At 46.2% G+C, this 24135-nt stretch overlaps 3 protein-coding genes across 11 annotated transcripts in view; 2 read left to right on the forward strand and 1 right to left on the reverse strand.

Moving 5' to 3' along the window:
* The window catches only part of dgkza (diacylglycerol kinase, zeta a), a 61803-nt gene extending 52690 nt beyond the window's left edge, over positions 1-9113 (forward strand). For all 5 annotated transcript variants that reach the window (XM_084681843.1, XM_084681840.1, XM_084681841.1 and 2 more), the window contains 8 exons: positions 1130-1237; positions 1948-2004; positions 3447-3481; positions 4343-4392; positions 4551-4671; positions 5126-5162; positions 5281-5380; positions 6773-9113. In XM_084681843.1, the coding sequence (XP_084537969.1) occupies positions 1130-1237; positions 1948-2004; positions 3447-3481; positions 4343-4392; positions 4551-4671; positions 5126-5162; positions 5281-5380; positions 6773-6889 (625 nt within the window). In that variant the 3' untranslated portion in view covers positions 6890-9113. The remainder of the gene's footprint in view (positions 1-1129; positions 1238-1947; positions 2005-3446; positions 3482-4342; positions 4393-4550; positions 4672-5125; positions 5163-5280; positions 5381-6772) is intronic.
* Positions 9114-10234: 1121 nt separating this feature from the next.
* On the forward strand, positions 10235-17200 carry mdka (midkine a). Of its 2 annotated transcripts, XM_084682659.1 has the most exons (6): positions 10294-10355; positions 10588-10759; positions 15027-15109; positions 15333-15500; positions 15709-15864; positions 16521-17200. In XM_084682659.1, the coding sequence occupies exons 3-6, from the start codon at positions 15028-15030 to the stop codon at positions 16547-16549; spliced, it is 435 nt and encodes a 144-aa protein (XP_084538785.1). In that variant the 5' UTR covers positions 10294-10355; positions 10588-10759; position 15027; the 3' UTR covers positions 16550-17200. The 2 variants fall into 2 exon arrangements, with proteins under 2 accessions (XP_084538784.1, XP_084538785.1); XM_084682658.1 differs by lacking the exon at positions 10588-10759 and having other exon boundaries at positions 10235-10355.
* A 1397-nt stretch (positions 17201-18597) lies between these two features.
* The window catches only part of chrm4a (cholinergic receptor, muscarinic 4a), an 11302-nt gene continuing 5764 nt past the window's right edge, over positions 18598-24135 (reverse strand). The window contains exons 1-2 of one of the 4 annotated variants that reach the window (XM_084682655.1): positions 19469-20470; positions 18598-19426 (exon numbers count right to left, since the gene is read on the reverse strand). In XM_084682655.1, the coding sequence (XP_084538781.1) occupies positions 18960-19426; positions 19469-20366 (1365 nt within the window). In that variant the 5' untranslated portion in view covers positions 20367-20470 and the 3' untranslated portion in view covers positions 18598-18959. Of the gene's footprint in view, positions 20486-24135 lie in introns of those variants that run through there. The other 3 variants (XM_084682657.1, XM_084682653.1, XM_084682656.1) reach the window with 3 other exon arrangements.

A 24135-nucleotide genomic window follows, 5' to 3' on the forward strand; every position in this document is an offset into this window, starting at 1 on the left:
CCTCTCTTCTCCTCTCTTCTCCACTCTTCTCAGTTCTGTGTCCTGTTTCTTGAGTCCTAATGTGTCAGCACAGTGTCAGACATGTGGTCTTATCCTCTAGTTATGTGTTATGTTTTGTTATGTCTGTGTGTGTGTGTGTAGCTGTGTTACCCAACCTGTCACGCTCCCAGCAATGATCTGTGGCTCTTACTGTTCTATTCTCATCACCGCAGAAACGGCACACAGAGCGTTGCCGGGGTGATGGCTGATATTTGAAATGCTAAATTGAATGTGTGGGAGTGGGAAGGAGGGTTGAGGGGAGTGTGGAGGCGCAGGGAGCAAAGATCTCAAGAGTCGATGTGTGAATCAACTTCCTGCTGCAAATATAACTTCCTGTCCTGTATGCTACCCACAGCTCCTCTGCCCAGGGGTCAAGGGTCAGGATACTTGGTTACACACACATCACGCACACACTTTCTACAGAAGGCAGTAATGATCCTGGACTGGACTCTTTGTTCTTGTATAGTCACAATACAAGATGAACTGATATCAGACACTTGTCTCACCTCCTTCTCATTTGATGAGAGGTGTTTGCACATTAAAAAGAGAGATCCCTATTGTAGACTCTCAGGCTGGAATATTATTATTATTATTTTGTAGTAATAATAATAATAATGTATTCATTTAGCAAAACCCTCTTATTTGATTTGATGTAAAGTACAGGGGGATTGAACCTCCAACCTTTTACTCTGCAGTCAAGTCCTCTAACCACTTTAGTCAAGTGCTTTCCCCTTCTCCCCCAACTGGAACTGCAAAGTTTCTTTCTCACACGCACATCTTCAGCTCATATATTTCTCCCTGTAGACACCATCTGTGTTCAACTGAGTGGAGCTGTGCAATGGATACCTCCAGAGATTTTCTTTTTTTCACATCAAACACACACACACACTCTTTTCTCTCTCTTTTCTCTTTTCTCTTTTCTCTTTTCTCTTTTCTCTTTTCTCTTTTCTCTTTTCTCTCTCTCTCTCTCTCTCTCTCTGTCTCTGTCTCTGTCTCTTGTCTCTGTCTCTGTCTCTCTCTTCATCTGCATGTGCATCAATGCCCAGGAATAAAGATGCCACCTACTAACTAATGCCCCGCCCTCCCCCAGGCTGGTGGACCCTCCCGGTCAGAGGAAGAGGGTCTCCAGTGACAGCTCTCTGGCCGAGGCTCTGGCACTCAGCGAACCCCTGCGCTCCACTAAACCTGCCCTCACCAGGTGAGAGGAAGGGACAGGTGGACATATCAAGCGTACCTTGATCAACCTGTAGAAGTAGACAGCCAAATACAGCAACGAGGACAGTAGAGCAGAGATCCAATCTGACAGTGATAGAATAGGAGTGCGCTGGAGAGAGAGAGAATTGTGTCAGGGTGTGTTTAATATCATTCTCCACACCACCTCCCTCCAGAGAAGACTCTCCTGTGAAATATAACAATGTTAGACAGCTCTTTGATATCACAGACACACCACTGAAACCAAATGTTGTCTGCACTGTCCACTCTGGACGCTTAGAGTGTGTGTGTGTATGTGTGTGTGTGTGTGTGTGTGTGTTTGGTTGTTAGCTCTGACAGCAGCGTACACAAACATTTTTCAGTCTGCAGATTGTACTGTACATCATTGTGCATCACAATCTGGCCACAGAACCTTCTAGAATACCTAGAGATCTGGAGCATTTTGAGACCCTTGTGCTTCAGCGTGTGTGTGTGGTGTGCCTTTGTGCTGTCTGTGCGTTCTTAGTACAGCTCACCTTTCTGTTGGCGGTGACATCACTATGTTTAACTGTTGATTTGGATGGGTGTTTTCAGTGGATTTGTTTTGTGTCGCCATTGTTGCATTTTTGTTTTTTGTGAGCCATTGTTGCATTATGATGTCTGTCCTCATATGTCTGTGTGTATATGTGTGTGTGTGTGTGTGTTGTTTGTCTTAAGGGCGGGGTGTGTCCATCGGTCAAACACGACCGCTGCTGATTTCAAACCAACACTGAGGTGAGACATGATCCCTTCCTTCGGCTTGTCTTTCTCCCTCTGTCTCTCCCTCTCTGTCTCTCCTTGTCTGTCTCTCCCTCTCTGTCTCTCCCTGCCTGTCTCTCCCTGTCTGTCTCTCCCTCTCTGTATCTCCCTGTCTGTCTCTCCCTGTCTGTCTCTCCCTCTCTGTCTCTCCCTGTCTGTCTCTCCCTCTCTGTCTCTCCCTGTCTGTCTCTCCCTGTCTGTCTCTCCTTGTCTGTCTCTCCCTGTCTGTCTCTCCCTGTCTGTCTCTCCCTCTATGTCTCTCCCTGTCTGTCTCTCCCTGTCTGTCTCTCCCTCTCTGTCTCTCCCTGTCTGTCTCTCCCTGTCTGTCTGTCCCTCTCTGTCTCTCCCTGCCTGTCTCTCCCTGTCTGTCTCTCCCTCTCTGTATCTCCCTGTCTGTCTCTCCCTGTCTGTCTCTCCCTCTCTGTCTCTCCCTGTCTGTCTCTCCCTGTCTGTCTCTCCCTGTCTGTCTCTCCCTGTCTGTCTTTCCCTGTCCCTCTCTCTCCTCTCCCAATCGAATACCCTTAATATGTCCATGTAGAGAGTAGACCAGGTGATAGAGGCTGTATGTCCCTCATGACCTCCTGTTCTCCAGTCCAGTCCAGTCAAGGCAGGCAACGCTAACCAGAAGCTGGCATGCAGTTGCTAACTGAGCCATATGGTACAAATCACGCACACACACACACAGTCACACGCATGCACAGTTCAGTCAGTAAGGATTAGCCACTTCTAGCGCTACAGCCCCCCCCCCCTCCCATGCCCCTGTCTCTATCCCCCCCTCTGTGCGTCTGCGTGAATGGGTGTTAGATTAACTGTGTCCAGACAGACGCTGGATCAGACGAGGAAATAACCACATTAGACTTCCTGGGGAACTTAGGGTTAAGTATGTGTGTTTGTGTGTGTGTGTGTGTGTGTGAGAGAGAGAGAGAAAGAGAGAGAGAGAGAGAGAGAGAGAGAGAGAGAGAGGGCGGGATAGGGCGGTTTATGGTTGGTCTCTTAATTTGTGTGTTTGTGAGTGCCAGTGAATATTTATGTGTGAGAGAAAAATCATTGTGGACAAAGAATGGAGTCAGAAAGAGGGGGAAGTGGTGAGCTGTTTTAGTTGCACACACACGTCTTATCCCTTCCTACGAGGGGACCCCTGGAGAAACACACACACACACACACAGAGACGACAAGGCAGACAGACAGACTCTGGAGGGTAAAGTGACCAGACCTCTTCTCCACTGAGACCCTGAAGCTAGTTTCCACAGGCCAACTTTATCTTCTTCGTTCCTACTTTTTCTCTCTGGTTTACTGGAATGGATCTTTGTTTTGGAACCCCGACCCTGACTCTCAGGTGTGTGTGTGTGTGTGTGTGTGTGTGCATAGTTAGTGTTTTATGTAATACGAGGTCTGACTTCAGTTTTTTGTCTCCTCAGGCCACAGAAGGCTCCTCTCTGCAGCACAGACAAAGGTAAACACTCCTCTCGTCTTTGTCTGTGTGTGTTTGTGTGGAGGTTAACAGCACAATCATTAGCTAGCCCGGGACGAGATTCTAAATTTAGGGTTCTACTGTAGAGTTGCTGTACTAGCTCTCTTGTAAAGCTCTCTCTTGGAAGTCGCTTTGGATAAAAGCGTCTGCTAAATGAATAAATGTACTAACAAAAGGGTTCTAACTGTCTAGGGTTCTAGACCTGTAGTTCTAATAGGAGGGTTTTAACAATTGGCTTCTAGAACGGGATTCGAACAGGGGGTTCCAAGAGTTGTAACAGGGAAGTTGTAACAGTAGTGCTATAACAACAACAACAAAAAGGTTTTTGAGGTGTTTGTATATTGTTTGAGCTAAGGAGGTTTAAAAAGGTTTTGGTGGGGGTCACTATGGAGACAGATGGACAGACCAGGGGGAGCAAATAATCATCTTCAAAGGTCAGACAGGAGCTTATGCTATACTCACAGACCTAGTACACCCCCCCCCCTCATAAACACACACATACATGGCTCCTACACACACTTATGTGATTAACTGTCTTCATTAGAGCGTCAGAGTGGGTCTGGGAGTAGCTGTCACTGAGCTGCAGAGTGATTTCCCTCGACGGGCCCAGTTATGATGAGCAGCATGACAACAACCAGCTAACATGTCCCATGCAGGAACCCTTACTGTGCTGCCTCCAGAGGCTGCCTCATTATCAATATGGCTGTCCATGAAACACATGAGTCATCTCCCTCCGTCTCTCATTATCTAATTTCTCATTCTATCTGTCTCATTCTGTCTCCCTCTCTCTCTCTCTCTCTCTCTCCCTCTCTCTCTCCCTCTCTCTCTCTCTCTCTCTTTCAGTGTCTCCAGAGATGGTGGTAGAATGTGTGAAGAAAAAGGACCATCAAAAGGTGAATAAATGCTCAATGATGATGCTCTCTTTTTGAACAAATACCTCTTTGCAGTGCAGTCATTGTCATCTGCTGTGGCGCCATGATGCTGTGTGATACAACAAGCTAACTCTTCCCTTTCCCCTCCTCCTCCTCCCCCCTCCTTACCTCCCCTACAGCTAAGAGAGTTGCACCAGCGGGGGGCGGACCTCTCAGTCCAGGACCAATCAGGTTGCACCCTACTGCATCACGCTGTCTCCACAGGCAGCAAGGACACCGTCAGATATCTGCTAGACCACGGTACCACAATACACCCAAACACTAAAACAACCTCACAATGTGCTCCTTCACAACCATCTTAAATGTTATTACTGCAATACACAGGGCAGTTAGAAGTCCTTTTTTGGTAGATTGGGTTTTTCCACAGTCCTTGACTTTCTGTTTGTTCTCATTGTGTGTATAGGTGTCTGTGTGTCTGTGAGAGAGAGAGAGAGAGAGAGAGAGAGAGAGAGAGAGAGAGAGAGAGAGAGAGAGAGAGAGAGAGAGCGAGAAAGCGAAAGAGCGAGATATTGCAGGCAGCATATTGGCTTTGTTGCCAATTACTCTGGGCTGGGCAGAGTGCAGTGGCTCTATTGACTGAGTAAACTGGTCAGGTCTTTATGGTTCTGTGTATGAAGGACTGTATAGAAAGTGTTTGTCGTAACCTTGGAGCTTTAGTGTGTTGTTGACTATGTTATCTCTCCATCTCCTCCAGTCCCTTCAGATATCCTGGACATGGCAGAGAAAGAACAGTAAGCCACTGTCTCCACTCACCGCACCTGCAGACTCCTTCCTTGGAGGCTCAAAATGTTAACCTCATGTAATTAGTGATAAAAGATTCACATATGTGAATTCCCTGTGTTTCCCCAGCGGGGAGACTGTGCTCCACCGGGCTGCCTCTCTGGGTCAGAGGACCATCTGTCACTTCCTGGTGGAGGCTGGAGCTTCTCTCATGAAGACAGACCTGCAGGTGACCACCTCCCTTCATGTCTCCATCCATCCCTTTCTACTGCCCCTCCATTCATCCCCTCTCTCAACCTTCGCAGGTCTTTTTTCTCTCCTTTGTCTCTCTGTCCTTCTCTCCTCATGAAGACTGACTTTCAGGCGACTACATCTCTCTATCCCTTCATCCATCTCACCCCCCTCTCTGCGTTTATCTTTCGGCCTCTTGTTCTCTTTCTGGTCACTTATGAAGACAGAACTTCAGGTGACGGCAGCCCTCTATCTCTCCATCCATCCCCAATCGTAGCGCACTAGCTCCCCATCTCTCTCCCCTGGGCAGACATTACACTGGAGTAGGTGCTGGTTAGAGGAGAGAGGAGCAGAAACGAGAAGGAAGGAGGAGAGGAGAAAAGGAGAATGGAGCAATGGAGAGAAGGAAGGAGGGGAGATAAGAACAGGGGAGAGGAGAAGGGAAAGAGAGAAGAGGAGAGGAGTGTTTTCACCCTCCCTGTCTATCAGCTCTGTCTCTCCAGGGATAATAAATGTTCTCCATCAGGGAGAAGTGTAATGTTCAGGAGGAGCAATCCTGATTCATCACCTCTGGCCTTGAGATGCTGCTCAGCCTCCACTTCCTCCTTCTCTCCTCCTCTCCAACGTCTCTCCCTCGTTCGTCTGCTCCCCCTCTCCACGCTTTCTGTCTCTGTCTCCCCCCTCCACCTCTCCGTCCGTCTATCACTCTCTCTCACCATCCATCTGGCCTTGAGAACATAATCCATCACACCTCTGCTGCATTCTGTCTTTGTGTCTGGGTGTTGTGCTCTCTCACTTTAGCCCCTTTCCCTCCCTGGCTCGCTCTTTTCCTCCTCTCTCCACCCTGTCTGTACTGTAAACACAGCTGGCATTGTTCTCCATCCGTGAGGCTGGATTGTACAGTAGCTCCCAGTGGATTCACTACACTGTGATTAGACCAGTCTTGTCCCTAGACAGTTGTAAGAGTAAGGTTGAGGTAAATTCAGACCAGCGAGTGATTATCACTCAGAACATTCTGGCAATTGATCTACCTGAAAACATACAAATAAAAGAACAAACGATCACATAATGTGTTACTGCATTTCTCAAACTGAATGCAATTAGTGTGCGTGTGTTGTTTGTCTGTTAATGCTGATGTGGAAGTTTCTTTTTTCGGAATATTGAAGGTTGTCTATTCCCAGACTGTCACCCTGCTGTTTGTATGGCAGTAATTACATGCTTATTAGAACAAAGATAATGAGGTCACAGAGATTTAAAACGGACTCCTCTTCTAAGCCCGGTAAACTCATTTGAGAATCGAACTGGTTGCTGTATATACGTAGGGCCAGCCTGGCCACAATTGGAACAGAGCAGAGACTGGATGTGTGACTGACCCCCTCCCCCCTCCCAGGGTGATACTCCTAAACACCGAGCAGAGAAGGCGCAGGACTCTGAGTTGGCAGCCTACCTGGAGAACAGGCAGCACTACCAGATGATCCAGAGAGAGGATCAGGAGACAGCCGTGTGACCCCTGGCCCTGGAGCTGTTAGCCTACCTGTGGCTGCATCAGCCCCCTTCCCCCCAACCTGTCACCCCTGACCCCAACCCCATGCCCCCTGTGCCATACCGACAGCAGCCAATCAGCCAGGAGGTTCTGAGGGAACAGAGGTCTCCCCTATGGGAGAAAGACCCCCTGTGGTGGCAGACTGACAAAGCTCCACCCCTCTGTGACACTCGGACAGCTGACCTGGTCTACGCACTGCCAAGCCTGTCTGTCTGCCTGTGTACCTGTCTGTCTCTCTGTCTATGAACCTGCCTGTGTCTGTCTGCCTGTCTGTCTGCCTGTGTACATGTCTGTCTGCCTGTGTGCCTGCCTGTCTGTCTGGATCACTGGATCTCTGTCTCAGATGTCCTGCATCTGTCGTCTATTCTGTCGTCTAAGCAACCAACCAACAAATCACCTTGGTGTTCTGAGGTTCACTTCAGTAATGTGACTGCTTGCTGATCAACCTGGTTTTCTGACCCCTTGGTGACCTATGACCCATAGGGTTCCCTTTAACCCCTGGAGAGTCACTGCCAAGCTGTCTTCTACTGCTACTTGTCTTGTTATGAAAATATGCAGAAATGTACTGTACTTTGGGGTAGGAGGTGTGTTTGTGTGTGTGTGTGCGTGAGTGCGTGTGGTTGTATGTGTGTATTCACAATGCAGTTCCAATTGCCTTGATTTTTTTCTCTTATTGGCTGTTTAATTTTTGTTGTAGAGTGTATTTTAGACATTATACTAATTACGTAACTTTTTAAAACTGATTGATGTTTATAATTTATATATAATAATTATTCTTAACATGTTTGTGTTTGCTATTAATTTCCCAGAGATGTTTCATACTTAATTTGTGTTCGATTCTTCTCTATTGCTCATTCATTCACCGTGCACACACACACACACACCAACACACACAGTTTTGTTCAGCTGACTGTGTTCTCACTGTCTAAAGGCACAGCTAAACAAAGGATTTTTTTTTTCTTTTGTGAAATTGTTGATTCTATTTATTTTTAATAGTTGTAATCTTTGTTAAATAACTGTCCATTTCACACAGAACTTTGAATTAAACTGTTATAAAGAAGAAATGTAAATGTTATAATTTTTGGGTATAGAATACATCTACTCTATTTTAAGTGGTATAACTAGTTAGCTAGACATACTTAAAACTAACCATAGTCAAAAGGGCAACTATGGTTGGACAAGTCAAATTGTATAGACTTTCCTAGTCAGTAAAATGGCTGTTTCATGTTAATGTTCTCACTGTCACCATGTAGACCTCGGAAACTTCTGACCCTGGTGTGTGTCACAGCCTTGACGATCAACTAAAACATCTCCACCATCTCACAAAGTCTGCTTAGCTCAGTGCCTTCAACCAGAGCTAACATTCTAGAATGTACTGGAATTCTAGAATATACCTGCAGTACAGAATGTACTGGCTCTCTAGAATATGAAGGCATTCTAGAAGGTACTGTCTACAGCCTACAGACACACCTGACTGTATGATAGTTTTGACATATTGTCTACCACTACTGTACTGCTACTACTGCTTTCTCTGGTGCCATAACATGAGTTAGATAGGAAGGATAGAGGGATAAAGTGAGAGAGAAGGAGGAGCAGGGAAGAGGGGGGAGAGTGATGAATGGAGGAGTGGAGGGAGGAGTAGTGTACAGAGAGATTGTGGGTCTGCTTTAACAGATGTAACCCTGACGGAGCCTTCCAGTATCTCCACCTCCAGATGAACTATGACTCCTCATTGTGGTCTACTCCATCCTCCAGGCTCTCTACATACAGAGCATTCGACATCCAGTTATGTTCGCAAATAATTATTTCCTTATGATTTTCATCTGACTTTATGAAATAGAAAGTGCTCTATTGACAGACAGACAGGACCAGAGTGTGCGTGTGTGTGTTACTATAATTGCAGGATATGTGCTTTATTTGAGTTGCTGTGCAATTCAGGGTAGGATAATCTATACATCCCTTTTTTGAATATTGTAGAGTATTACCATGATTGTGCAATATGCATTTTTGATGTTTGAGAAATATGTAATCTTGATATTTCTTCTTGTTTTCTAAAACTATAAAAAAATATATGGTCCGTACGTGCTGTACTGCTGTGCAATGTTGGCAATATCAACCTGTGTATTTGCTACTCTGCTGACGTTATTGTCTGCTTGGACTGAATAATAAATAATGGTACTTAAACAGACATGAGGTTTACTTTCATCTTCCTTCTGATGATTGTTGTTTTTTTCTATATTTCTCTCATCTCTCCATCTCCACCCCCCGCCCCCATCTCCCCATCTCTCCATCTCCCCCCATCTCTCCATCTCCACACACACATACACTCCTTTGTTTCTCAACCCCTGCAGGCAGTATAATCTTTGGTTCTCAGGTAGTGCGTGTATGTCACTATTGTGTATCATTAATTGTATGTGTGTGGGTGTTTTGGGAGGCATTATGCAGCAGTGCTCATATTAGTTAGTATGAGTGGTGTTTCTGGTCCTTGCTGTGTCACTGTGGTACATGCTGTCTTTGTGAGAGAGCTCTGTGCTCAGCTTATCCCAAACTCAGATATCAGCAATGATAACAGCTTGTCCTGACAATGTGCCGAATGAGTCATCATCAAATAGCTGAACATGAAACACGACAGAAGACCACTTTGTAACTTCTATTCTGTAAGTCATCAATACTGAAGCTATTTTAAATCCCAGTGGTATTGGTCTCCACTTCTACACCTGTTTGTTTTGTGTGTGTGCACGCATGTGTGCATGCATATTTATGTCCACAGAATGTTTTTCTGGTGATACAGTCTCTGTATTTCTCTAGAACTTGCAGGCAGTCAGACTTCTTGTGTTCTGCTTCTATATGTTCTAGAATGTTGTCCTGGTTCTCAGAGTTAAAGCTATTGATCCTGCTTAAACCGACCCTTGAGGAGGAGGCAGGTACATACTCACACAGTATGTATAGTCCAGCTGATGAATCGCATCCTGCTTGAAATACAAACCGATACAACCACCTGAAACTTCTGTTAGAAGATTAACACAATGGGAGAACCCCAAGCATATAGCTTACCTATCCCATATGTCTGTACAGTTCAATACGTATGATATGCCAACTGGCTCACTGACGACCTGGAAAACACACCGCATTTATTTAAACTATAAATGTAATTATTTGTCTCAGTCACTTCAAAATCAGAGAAAGGTTACACAGGCTATATATCATGATGATTAGTGGAAATGTATTACTCGCGGACGAGTGATGTCACGGAGTACGATTTAAAAGTGTCGCTAATGAGACCAGCTCAAACTAGTTCTTGCGGGACAAAGGAGGGGCCGACAGAAAGAGTGTAGCGGGCTGGGGGGCTGCGCAGAATCAAACACAACCCCGAGGTTCAGAACGCAACCTCCATCTCTCTCACCAAGAAACACCAGCGAAAAAAAAACAAGTAGGTTTCTTCATTCATTTGTGGATTGTATGGTTGAATCATTTTATTTAAAACTAATCCTAATCGTTTACCAAAATTTGATTTAATTTATATTAAATAAACACCGTGGCTTATCACCTTCTGGGAGAGCCGTGCGTAAATCCTCAGCGTCAGCACTGATCGTGATTGGGGTTTGTTTGTTTTCGTTTGTTGTTGATCGGTTGTTTTCTAATTCATGTGTTCGATGCATTAGCGGAACCACTTGTCCTGCTGTGTGCAGCGATGGAAACAAAAGCCACTTGGTTGATGGAAACTGAACTTTTCTGTACTTAAGAATGTGCGTAAAGTATCCAGCGTCAACAACATGCAGTACGTGCCAGACAGGCACTGAATAGAACAGCCAACATTCAACTTTATTTTCAACGGTATGTCTTCATAGATTTACCCAAATGTTATTTAGTTATTTAGTTATTGATTGTGCTTGGTCTCGGTCACTTAATAGTAGGTAAGTGCCCTAGAGAACCGGTGTGCGAGTTAAGCGGCCATCTAATCCCCAGTCGTGACACTGTGGGCCTTATCTCACACCAATGTACGATGGGCAGCTGTTGCTATGATACAGGCCTGCACAGGGAATATTCTGGTCTGCCAGTGATTCAGTCAAAACACAAACACTGCACTACACTAAACAAATGCAGCGCAGTGTTAGAGCTCAGTTTGGTGATCCCTGATCTCTGTCTTGGCCTCCTGTCAACCATCAGCCGTGCGGAGGTGGCAACAGACAGGTTCCAGGAAGCTGGGCAGTTGAGAGTCACCCGGCAGTTTATTATATTAAATACAATATACTATTGTTACTTCCAACTCCCCCCTTTCCTAAATTACCATACTCCCTAATCTCTTCTCCAAAACCCTTTTGTCTATCTTTAAGAATATGGATAGTAGAAGTGTGTTACCCCAGCCAGACAGTCTGAGGAGAGCAAGAGTTACTGTTCTAGTTGACTGGAGTGTCTGACCTCCTCCAGCCAAGTGCCAACCAGTAATGACCGTGTCTGGGTCTGGGAGATGGTTAGTGGTATCAGAGTTCTTTCCTTAATTATCTCCTATCAGGGTTTGTCAGTGTAGCCGAGTGATGCTGTGCATGTTGGGTAATTACTTGTTCAGAAGTGCAGGCAACCAATCACATCTGCTCCCTGGCCCCTCTAGGCTGGCTATGACCAGTCAGACATCTTCAACTGATGGGCCCCGCCCCCTGAGAATGTTGAAGGAACTGACCCTTGACCCGGGTCTGTGTGCTGAGAGGGAGTAGTTCTTCTTTTCTGAGTTAATGATTCTTTTCTCCTCCAACCTCTTCTCCTCTCCTTTCCTGTCATCTCCCCAGTAGAGTTAGTAGCAGTAGGTGATAGACTCTTGTCAGAGATAGAAGAGGAAGAAAACGTATGTTGCTGTAGCTGTTGTTGTTTTGTTTTTGAGGAAGGTTTTGGGGCTGGGTGGATCTTGAGCGATGGGGGTGGGTTAGAAGAGGGAGGGAGAGAGAGAGAGAGAGAGAGAGAGAGAGAGAGAGAGAGAGAGAGAGAGACAGAGAGAGAGAGAGAGAGAGAGAGAGAGAGAGAGAGAGAGAGAGAGAGAGAGAGAGAGGAAAGGAGGGGGCCTCTGAGCTAGTGTGAGTTTGGCAGATGGACCTTCAGGCAGTGGCACAGACAATCAAAGCGGAGAGAACCAGCTTTTGAATAAAAGAGAAGAGTTGGAGAGAAGAGGAGCTGTGTATTCAGCCAGGTGGTTTAGCTCCGCTGAGGGGTCTGAGGCTACAACCAGAGCTGTGTCTCTACAGCAGCACAGTGGCACCCGACTCCTCCATACTGGTCTGAAGTACCATAGCAACTTACTGAGAATCTTACATGCTACAGGAAATATCGATTCTTCAGAGAATGTTGAGTGTCTGTGAGTGTGATCTGAGTGACCTGCTACCTGGAAGTTGTTTCACCACGCTGTCGTCTCAACTGATAGGGCTGGTTCTCTCCTCTCACATGGGATCTTAGGTCATTGGAGTCCATGTCTGTAGTCCATGACTGTAGTCCATGTTTGTAGTTCTAACTGAAGTGAACTTCTGACCAGACAGCCCATCAGCCATGTTGTTGACCACATGAACCAGAGTCACCCTCAGAAGTAGGACAGGAAACTCTCTGGCTTTGTTATCTGCAAGGGCACACACGCACACACATGATCCCACACACATTTGCACACACACACACACCCTGGCCCTGAAGCCTCAGTGTTGGTCGTGGGTGGGGTTCTGTTTCACGGTCACTGGCTTCTATCAGAGGATCAGGAATGTTGCTTTGTGGTTAAGAGGTCTTCAGGCTTGAGAGGGAGAGAAAGAAAGATGGAGAGGTATAGAAAGAAAAAAGAGAGGGTAAAGGGAGCGAGGAGAGACAGAAGGGTGAAGAGAGAGAAAGAGACAAGGGGTGAGGAGGATACAGAGGTAGATGGGGTTGAGGATTACAAATGTATTGATGGTCTCTGGTTCAGAAAGAAAAGAGGCTTTTAAGAATATGACCTAGCCCTAAAGTTGACAGGATGTGTGTGTGTGTGTGTGTGTGTTGGCGTGTGTCCTTTCTAAACATCCCCATTGGTGAGGGGACTGTGAGGACACTGCTGACTGGGTAACAGGATCTGCCTGATGTACAGTAGGATATGTGGTCTCTGTCAGAGTGGCTCCATATGGTAGTCTGTCTGAGGACATGGGGTCTCTACTCTACCAGAGCCAATCCCACAGTCTTTTCAGGACACATTCTTTAGGAATGTTGTTCCTAGAAACTGGTGTTTTCTCGATTAAAGTACTTTCAGCTCAGTATGCCAAGCAAATCCAGCCTATCCATTCATCTATCCATCCCTTTCATCCATCTATCTATCCATCCATTCATTCATTCATGTGAGAGCCAGCGGGAGGTCTCTGTCTGAAAACCTTGCATCGGGGAGAAGAGGGGGTGGAGCCGAGGAGGAGGAGGGGGAGAGAGAGGGAAGGAAGAAGAGGAGGTGGCAGGAGAGGTGGAGAGAAGGAGGGAGTTGAAGTGTAGCAGGGCAAAGAGGATGTAGGAAAATAGAAGAGGGGGGTAAACAGGGTTGTGGTATTTGGAAGCTGTTCCACTGGGGAAGGATAAAAGCAGGCGGTGGGTGAGGGGGGAGGTGGGTGAGGGGGGGGGGGGGTCTGACTGAGTGTTCCCTGCCCTGACCCATCCCCCCCCCCCCCTCCTCAGACAAAGTGTTGCCTGGAGAGCAGCTCCACGTTTACGAGCGCTGAGGAATGTCATTGGAGCTGACTGCTGGGGCGGAAACACAGCCCTCTGCCTGAAACCCTGTCTCTAATCCAGGCAAAAACAGACAAGTTGTATAGACACAGAAAGATAGAGTGTGTGTGTGTGTCTGTGTATGTGCATCTGTTTGTGTATGTGCGTATGTGTTTATGTGTGTACATGTATGTGTGTGTGTGTGTGTGTGTTACACACTACAGTGTATGTTAAACAGAAAGGTGTCTCCTCTCCTACTGAGATCCAGCTCAGGTTTCTACACTCATGTCCAGGTGGGTTCAGTCTCACGGCTGTCTAAACAGTCTGAACAGATCTGTCAGAACAGAACAGAATCCTACACGGTGGGAGTTTGTCAATGCTCTGTTTAACATTTCCCAATTTTCCCAATTGGAAGACACACATAAATCACCAGGTACACTAAACCTTCTCTTTTGTCAAACAAAGTGGTTGAGGCCTGCAGTGATGTCCAGACCCCAGCAGCTTCACCACCAAAGAGTATAGAAGCACTTACCACACACCAACACAGGAGTGCTTCTTTCCTCTTTGTCACCACTGTTCTCCCAGATGGAGACTTCTCTTTCCTTGCTCCTGGTGCTGGAGGTTACAGGAAGTCAGATGCTGTGGTGGTTGTTTCCATGGAGACCATGAGTGTTTTTGTGTTTGTGAGAGAGAGTGTGAGCAAGCGGAGAGCCATGGTGGGTTACAACCTACTATTGATCCTGATTGGTTGGTTTTATGTTCCTCCTCGTAGGGTCATTTGACTGGCTGAGTCATGAGAGAATGCCAAGAAATCAATGCCAGCTCTCAGCTCCCTCACACACACACACACACACACTCAGACTCTTCTGTCTCTTTTTCTCTCATCCCAGAGTCAAGCCGTTCAAAAAATGTTATAAATATTGTAAAGAATCAAGAGTTTTGCTCTTGATCATTACCCCTCATGCACATAGGCCATTAACATCCACACAGACATCCAGCCTGTGTAACAGGCAAAGCACTGTCAACGTAACTGTAAAGGAACCAAGGTGGACAAGGTATCAGTCAAGATATCTAGGGTTTTATGGATTGAAATTATTATTGAGCTATTCAGTTTGGTATAGTACAAACTGATTTATTTTCAAAGCCAGTGATCAGACAGTGGTTGTTTAGAAGTTAGTTAGACCCAGATGTTTTCCACTCCTGGCCTGGCCCCTGACCCCTCATCAACAGCAACAGTTCCTGCAGTGGTTCCAGCTGCTCCCCTGGATAACAGCCTGAACTCTGACCCTGCACCTCATTACTAAATTCTTCTCTCTCCCACTTGTCCTCTCTCTCTCTCCCTCTCGTCCTCTCTCCCTCTCCCTCTCTCTCCCTGCTGCTCTGTCCCTCTCTGCGTCTCTGTGCTCTCCAGGATGAGGGCTGTGTTCTCCCTGGCCATGCTGCTCCTCCTTGCCTTGATGCTCATCTTCTCTGAGGCTGCCAGGAACAAGAAAGGTGAGCATGCTCAGTCCTGCAGTCACTTTCTGTAACTGTCAGTCACACTGTCAGGGCTGGCGTTCATTCAAAACGCCAATCTCAGAACAACCATAATCCTGCTCAGTCTCTATCCTCCACCTGTCTCGACAACAACCACTCTACAGGACAATTAGTGTAACCAGAGGTAACCATTCTGTAGCGATCCAACCTAGTTATATATGCGTTGTCATGGTTTCTACAGAGAAGGGAAAGGGCTCCAAGGGTGCCTCGGACTGTGCGGAGTGGCGCTATGGCAACTGTGTCGCCAATAACGGAGACTGTGGGCTGGGCATACGGGAAGGGACATGTGACGAGCAGACCAGGAAGTTGAAGTGTAAAGTCCCCTGCAACTGGAAGAAGCAGTTTGGAGGTGAGAGGCTTTGATCACTGTTTCAGGTGGGCTTGTTTAGTGTGCGGGGGCAATGTCATATTGAGATGCTTTATCAGTGAAACACTGACTAGCTCTGCTGGACTCTTTGGACAGTTTAATTTGGTCTTCAGTTTGGAATGACAATGGTTTGATTTGATCACTTTCCTAATTCACTTTGCTTTCCGCTCTCCCCTCCTCCTCTGTCCAGCTGACTGTAAGTACAAGTTTGGCAACTGGGGAGAGTGTGACTCGACCTCTAACACTAAGACTCGTGCTGGAACCCTGAAGAAAGCTCTGTTCCATGCTGAGTGCCAGGACACGATCCAGGTCTCTAAGCCCTGCTCTCTGAAGACCAAGCCGAAAGGTGAGAGGGCCAGTCCGGTTTGGGGGAGATAGAGATTGGAGGAGGGTGGAAGAATATGTGTCTTCAATCCAGGGGTGTCAAGTTTAAAATCAGTCAAATGAATGTTGTTTTATGAAAATTGGAGGGTTTGCATTTAGCCAGAGTAGCAAATTGACTAAATGGCCAAGTGTGATTGTTTCAGGAATTAAGTGGAGCAGTTGCAGGTCATGGGGTTTTATTTTGAGCCCAGGAATGAACAGAAAACAATCATTACACACAAGACATAACTCATAAACCTAGCCCCTCATTAGGGCACACAACAAAACATAACATTAACACAATAATCCACAAGGACATGGGGAGTGACTTAAATACCCAGCTGATGGGGGGGGGGGGGGGGGCATAACCAGGTGCAAGTAATGATTGTCCAAAACAGTCTGGGATTGTATGATTAAGGCCCAGGCGATGCTGGCTCGAAGGCTGGTGATTATAATGGCCCAAACCAGCTCGGAACAGGAAGATCCAGCACAGGGTGGATTTGACACAGAGATCATTGAGACAATGTGGTCACTCAGGCAGTGGCAACATAGCTGAGCTGGAAACACCAATACAGTGAATATTTGTCTATAGTCTGCATATCTGATTCTACCATGACCTCTGGTCTTCTCTCTTAACAGGAAAGAAGGGGAAGGTGAGGGAGAACTAGAATGAAGAAGTGATCTTCGAACCAATGTCACACAACTGGAAGTAGAGGCGCTAAACTGGGATTGGTTGGATGGATTTTACATAACTTCCTGTGTACAATATTCCTGTCCCTATGTATTTGAGTTTGGGAATTTCTATACCGTAGTTGAACAAGTCTAAAGACGCACAGGCTTGTTGAGAATATCTTATAAGCAATAGAGGTTTGTGTGTTATTAATCCTGTATGGGCATCATGTTCTATTTCTGTGGTTTCATACATGTCTCTTACCAGTATCTAGTATTTCTAACCTGAAGTGGATTCTTACTGTGTGCCAATTATTAGGAGTAGATGAATGCAAATCAACTATTTTTCTAGAAGAATGAGGATGTATTATTCTATACCATATACTATACTAGTATATACTGTACTATACTATGTACTATAGTATATACTATTCTATACAATGTCTGAATATCCACTTAAATGCAGTCACTGTAAAGAATATAGTGGTGATACTGAAGCAGTTTATACTGTCTACTTCACTTGAGGCATCGGTGTGGGTTAGTAGTGGAGTTGAATTTACACCCAAACAAGCCCCATATCCACACCTCCTTTCCTTCATCCTCACCCCTGTGTATTTTGTATCTTCCACGCAATAAAGTTTCTGAGTTTAGTCCGTTGTGTGTCCATGTGTAAAAACAACAGTGAGACTGTTTTGTCGGTCCAAGATCTTTATTATACAGGTTAGAAAAGAACATGTTGATTCTCAGGCTCTGTACACTGGCTCAGGGTCTGGGAGGGGGTTGTGGGGGACTCCATCCTATCATGCCCCACCACACCACAGCCCCACCCTAGCCTTATAGTCCTAATCTGGAGGGCTATTGTTAGACCGCACCCTGTGTCCTAATCTGAAGGGTTGTTGTTGCAAGATTAAGAACTATAACCACCATTGGCATTTCAAAACAGCAAAAATTTAAATCCATTTACAATGTTTCCAAAAGTCCAAGTTGAAACGACAGATTAGAAATACAATCTCTTAGTTAACTTTTGCATATACATACAGTTATATAGTTTATATTCAATTTGTAAAAGTGTGTAAATCACAATTGTAGCACAGGAGAGGTACGAACACTCAGATAGTAAACGCATGAGGAAAGCTGAACTCTGTAGAAGGAACAGGAAGCATACAACATTCTGTTATTTACATAAAAGACTCTGGTGGTAGAGATCAATTATATAAAACACGTTAATAATCTTACTCTGTAAATCACGGTCACACACATATGTACACAATTTCTTGGACATCTGCATTTGCAGTTCACCCAGGAAGTTTGACACATCCTTCACCGAGACTGGCCTGGAGTTATAGTACCCAACTGCATCTTCAAAACAATTCCTGTTTATGTAGAGGGTTCAATTTTGTTTGTCTTTTATAACTTTGATAACATTTACATCATGATCTCCTGATTGAAATGAGAATTATGACTTGTGTTTTCCCCGCATGAAAGCACTTAACTAGCACTAGCTCGCTAACCTGAAACCAAGCACCAGGCGTTAGCTCAGAAAGTCAGCACACATCGCACAGGTCTCAGGCCAGGTGGTTTTCCAACCACTTCTGTCATCATTTGGAATCACATTCTTTTGGAACTAACACAACAGGGGTTGTTTCTAGTCTAGCAAGTCACTGGTGGGGGAAGAGGTGTCGTACAGTATTACACCTCCACCACGGTGATGTTACAGTTCTCTGATGTGGAGCTGTCTGAGAGGCAGGTACGACCACACTCCTGGGGCTCTCATCCTCTCATCTGCTCTCCTGGTTGTGATGGTTTGGGGTCGAGGGAAGGAGGGAGGGACGAAGGGAAGGAGGGGGAAGGCAAGGGAAGGAAAAGCTAGAGGGAAAGGAGGGAGGCGAGAGAAAGTGTGTCTCTCACTCACTGCCTTGTACTGGAGACAATCTGTATTCTCTGTCTCTGAAGGGAGGAATACAGCCAACCCACCAACAGATTCAGAATTCAAGTGTTAATGTCTCATATATGAGGGTTACACATATAACTAGGTCTTAGGCCTTCAAACCCACACACAGCATTGAATGTAGGTGTGTGTTGTTCATTAAGATCCGGTCTACACAGTGGATTATGTCTTCTTTGAGAAGAATCAGGGAGATAGAGAAGAGAGATCTGGAACTACCTCTCATCCTGTCCTTCTTTCCCCGCCTGCATCCCCATCCCTTCCTTTATCCCTTTCTTTCAATCTTCTCGTCTCCCTCCTTCTCGCCCACCTATTCTCTCCTTCTATTTCCCACTATTGTAGTCTGGTCCATATCCTCCCCATCTTCTTTGTATACAAGATATTGCAGTATAAACCCTCTCCTCAATCCTCAGACTTTCCTGCTCCGTCCCTCATCCCTCCATCCCTCTATTCCAAGGTCCAGCTCATCTGGTGCCTATGTTCTTGTACTGGCACATGAGCAGGTTCTTGAAGGTCTTCTTGAAGGTGGCGTTGCAGAGGGCGTAGCAAGCTGGGTTGATGGTTGAGTTGACATAGCAGAGCCAGTAGCCGATGGCCCAGACCGTGTCTGGCACACAGGACTGGCAGAAGGTGGAGATGAGCACCATGACGTTGTAGGGTGTCCAGGTCAGGATGAAAGCCAGCAGGATGGCAAAGATCGTCTTTGTGACCTTCTTCTCCCGGGCCTCCATCTGCCTCTTCCTCTTCACCTGGCTGCGGGCAATGCTGGCAAACTTTCTTGCCACAGTGCGCGGTCGGTTAACGGGGATGGAGTGGCGTTCCGCCTGCTCGTTGGGGGGTACAATCTCGATGGCGGTGATGCACTCATCCCCTGCCTGCTTTGTCACAATCTTGATCTTCGACCACTTGGAGCCGGGGTTTACTTTGACGGCTGGAGTGGCAGAGGGTGCGGGCGTGGGGGTGGCAGGAGGACAGAGGCCGACCTCTGAAGTGGCCTCACTGTTAGCACGTTCTTTGGGTTCCTTTGGGGCAATGCTGGCAGTGCTGGAGTCGTTGGAGGTCTCCTTCTCCTCGGCAGGGGCGGTGCTTTGCTGGGCCTGGGTGGGTGGGGCCTCCTCCACCCTGCCGTTCTTCAGCGTGTCCTCCAGGGCGGCGCTGCTCTCCAGACTTGGCTTGGCGGAGGAGGGCAGCTGGTTGTTGTTGTTTTGCTTCAGGATGTGGCTCTTGAGTAACCCTGGAGCCTTCAGACCCTTCTTCTCCTTCTTAGCCTCAGACTTCTGCTTGGACACACGGCTGCGGCTGGCCAGTGAGATGTGGATGTACAGAACTGTCATGATGACCACGGGCAGGTAGAACGCAGCGATTGCTGTGCCAAAGGTCACCGCCGGGTTGGACAAGAACTGGATGTAGCACTCTCCGGGCGGGACCGTACGCTCGCCCACGATGAACTGCCAGAACAAGATGGCGGGAGCCCACAGGATGAAGGAGAGCACCCAGGCTGCCGCGATCATCAGGCCCGCCATCTTAGTGGTGCGTCTTGTTGGGTAGCTGAGCGGCTTGGTCACACAAAAGTAGCGGTCAAAACTGATGATGAGCAGGTTCATGACGGAGGCGTTACTGACCACATAGTCTAGCGCCAGCCAGAGGTCACACACCACCGGCCCCAATGGCCAATAGCCCATGATTAGGTACACCGTGTAGAGGTTCATGGAGAACACACCAATGATGAGGTCAGCGCATGCCAGCGAGAACAGGAAGTAATTGTTCACGGTCTGCAAGTGGCGGTTGACTTTGATCGACAGCATGACTAGGATGTTGCCCACCACTGTCACAAAGCTAAGGGAACCAGTTACCAGGGCAATAAACACCATCTCCACTGTCTTGTAGGGGCTGCCAAACCCCGACCCCTCTGTGCCCGTGCATGTGCCGTTACCCACATCGCAGCTCTGATTGGTCAGGAAGATGTCTGTGGACACGTTGGTAAGTGAACCTGATGAGATAAATAGAAAGAGAGCAAAAAAAGCAAAAAGGAAGTGAGAAAGGCATTGATAATATATGTTTAGTATTGACTATCAATACAAAGAATATCTGTCGACAAATCTAAGTGTTGAATCATAAACACGTAAAGAGCACAACATTGAGTGCTCTGGTTCTGTGGAAGTGTTATGCGTAAGACATGATTTGTAATGCAGTGGCATGTTAAGGCTCCTTTATGCATTCTACATTCGATCAGCGTGCATTATTAACTAAAGATGGACATCAAACAGGATAGAAGCACAGAAATCAACATGTATAACTCATATCTAACATAGGGCTCTTGTTCTTAATAAAAGGAGTGTGAGTGCACACACAGAATGCAGGATAGTGTGGCTGACAGAGTATGTTTATAATGGATGGAGTGTTCTCTCAGTGCCCCAGTTCATCACACGATGATGTAGATCTCTGCCCTGTAATCTACTACCTGCCCTGCCCAGGTGGCTTCTCCTCTCATTAAGACACCACAGACAGATTAATCAAACATCGCAGCAGAGATCAATGTACCCCTGCAGAAATTCAGCTTGACCTAAAGGTTAATTGTTTAATAACGTCTGAAACAGATCGGATTAAATGCATGGATCAACTTTTCCCTGCATGCTAATATAGAAGGCCAGGAGGCAAATATACACACGCACACGCACACACAATGACGTTGATCAGAGAGAGAGTGGGTGAGCGTCAAACTCAAATTATGCAAAATCTCCATGTGTTGAATGGTAATCAGATGAAGAATGAGGCAGAGTCTGATCTATATGAAACTTTTAGGAACTGTGGATCGTGCTGTTTCTTGAGGTTTCGTCATCATCTGTACCACAAACCAGAGATGGGAAGTAACAAAGTGCAAAAACTTTGTTACTGTACTTAAGCAGATTTTTCTTTACTTCACTATTTATTATTACACCTTTTTACTTTCCCTCCTTAATAAATATTTAACATCAATATCTGTACTTTCTTTTTCTTACATTTTCAAACTAGGCTTGTTACTTTCATTTTAATCTGCATTTGATGGCATGATCAATATTATTTCTTGCCATTGAACACCTTTTTTCATTTCCTGGCTATCATGCACAACAAACGTAAGCTAGTCTTCGAAGCTACCATGGAGGAAGGCACAAGGCAACAAGAAGAATGGCTAATGTTATGGATAAGACAGAGGGAGTTACCAATGTCGACATGACTGAGAAAAGAGACATTCCTGATCCCCCATGGTCATATATGAGGGAGATGTTCAAAATTGTCTGTGTCAAAAAGGTTTCCTGGCGAATGCATTGTGTGTCTATATATAGTGTTCTTTTGTACAAATGTATCATGTAAGGTGCAGTTACCAGCATAACACTAAAACAGGTCGTAGTAATGGTTATTTTTTACTTAAGTAGGCTATATGTCAGAGCCCATACTTCTTTACTGTAACTTGAGTGAAAAAGTGTAGTCAGCACTTCAACTTTTATCAGAGTCTTTTTAAACATGAGTATCTGTACTTCTACTTGAGTGAAGGATGTGTGTACTTTTGCCATCTCTGCCACATAACACACATGCCCAAGCACATACAAACACAAACAAACACACACACACATACACAAGCACAAACATAGAGTAAACACACACACACACACACACACACATAATACATACAAACACACACAAACACATACACAAACGGAAGTTCTCCCTGTGCTATAACAGCTGTAGAGCTTTGTAATGCAAACAGCAAATTGGTCGACTGTGAAAACTCCAGCTGGAAGAACTCCTCAATCAAGAAATGGCTGAAATATTTATCAGTGTCTTTACTGAATCATGAAGTGATATATCATGGAATTGTGTGTACATGAGTGTATGTGAGAATGTATGTACATGTTGCATGAGGCGTGTACTGAGCATGTAAAGAAGCTCTTGAAGCCCAGAAGTATCATTATGATGGTTCCTACACGGTCCCTACTGCTTCGAGGTCTGTTCCTACACGGTCCCTACAGCTTCAAGGTCTGTTCCTACACGGTCCCTACTGCTTCAAGGTCTGTTCCTACACGGTCCCTACTGCTTCAAGGTCTGTTCCTACACGGTCCCTACAGCTTCAAGGTCTGTTCCTACACGGTCCCTACTGCTTCGAGGTCTGTTCCTACACTGTCCCTACTGCTTCAAGGTCTGTTCCTACACTGTCCCTCCCTACTGCTTCGAGGTCTTTTCCTACACGGTCCCTACTGCTTCAAGGTCTGTTCCTACACGGTCCCTACTGCTTCAAGGTCTGTTCCTACACTGTCCCTACTGCTTCAAGGTCTGTTCCTACACGGTCCCTACTGCTTCAAGGTCTGTTCCTACACGGTCCCTACTGCTTCAAGGTCTGTTCCTACACTGTCCCTACTGCTTCAAGGTCTGTTCCTACACGGTCCCTACTGCTTCAAGGTCTGTTCCTACACGGTCCCTACTGCTTCAAGGTCTGTTCCTACACTGTCCCTACTGCTTCAAGGTCTGTTCCTACACGGTCCCTACTGCTTCAAGGTCTGTTCCTACACGGTCCCTACTGCTTCAAGGTCTGTTCCTACACGGTCCCTACTGCTTCAAGGTCTGTTCGTGTAAAGAGACCATCCTGAAGGTCTCTTCCTGGAGAGATACCATCCTGGGTGGAGTGTAAACAGTAGGATGTCTCTCCAGGAGCAGGGTTGGAGAGAGAACCTACAAATCGGTGTCTCCTCAGGAACAGAGTTGGAGAGAAGCAGAGGTTCTGAGAGACAGCCCTCTACTGGATGACTGGTGTCATAACACCCTGAGAGAAGAGCTGAAGAAAGAGGCTCTGCCAGGTGGAAGGAGTCAAGTTGAGAAGAGCAAAGAGACAAGATTTAGGAAGTGCTGCAGGAGTCAGGAGGAAAGCTAGGATGAAGGAGTCAGGATGCAGTAGGTGCTGTAAGAGTCAGGAGGAGAGAGAGGGGCAGCTCCTATGGGCATGTGGTAGGTCTGTTCTGCTCAACCATCTTTGAAGTTAATAATACCTCAGAGGAGATCAAACTGGCTGAAAATCCATATTTCTCTGCGCCAGGGCGGGGGTGCATAAACCATTCTTTTTGATAACAGTCAGACGGAGACGCAGCCTGCTAACATTCAAACGTCGCCCTGACTCCTTCTCTTTCTCTCACTGGGTCATAGCTTCTTAACTCTTGACTTTTTCTCTCTCTACTAGTACTTCTGTTCGTCCCTCTTCTTCCTCATCCCCCCCTCTCCACTCGCTGTTTTTCTCTCATTCTTTTTTTTTCCGATATTATCTCTTTTTTCCTTTTTGTTGTCTTCTTTTCTGTCACTGTTCTCTGTTTTTCACCTTCCCCCCTTCGAATCTCACTCCGACCCTGGAGTGGAGTTCACCCCCCCCTGCCCCTACCCCCCTCATCCTCTCCCAGCTCTCTAGCACTATAATGGGCATTCAGAAGCTCTACAAGACTCAGAGGGATTCTTTAAATAACTCAGTACTGGGAGTAGCAGTGGCTCTGTAACCATCCACAAATGGATAGAGCATTCTCTCCGTTTCTGGTGTACTCTTTGGTGTTACACTCCTCTCTATACTTCTATCTCTTCTCCCTCTCTTCCCTCTGGACAGCCTCCAGCTTTCTGACACCCTGC

Source organism: Hypomesus nipponensis, chromosome 19, assembly GCF_054491055.1.
Source record: "Hypomesus nipponensis isolate SF chromosome 19, ASM5449105v1, whole genome shotgun sequence".
NCBI lineage: Eukaryota > Metazoa > Chordata > Actinopteri > Osmeriformes > Osmeridae > Hypomesus > Hypomesus nipponensis.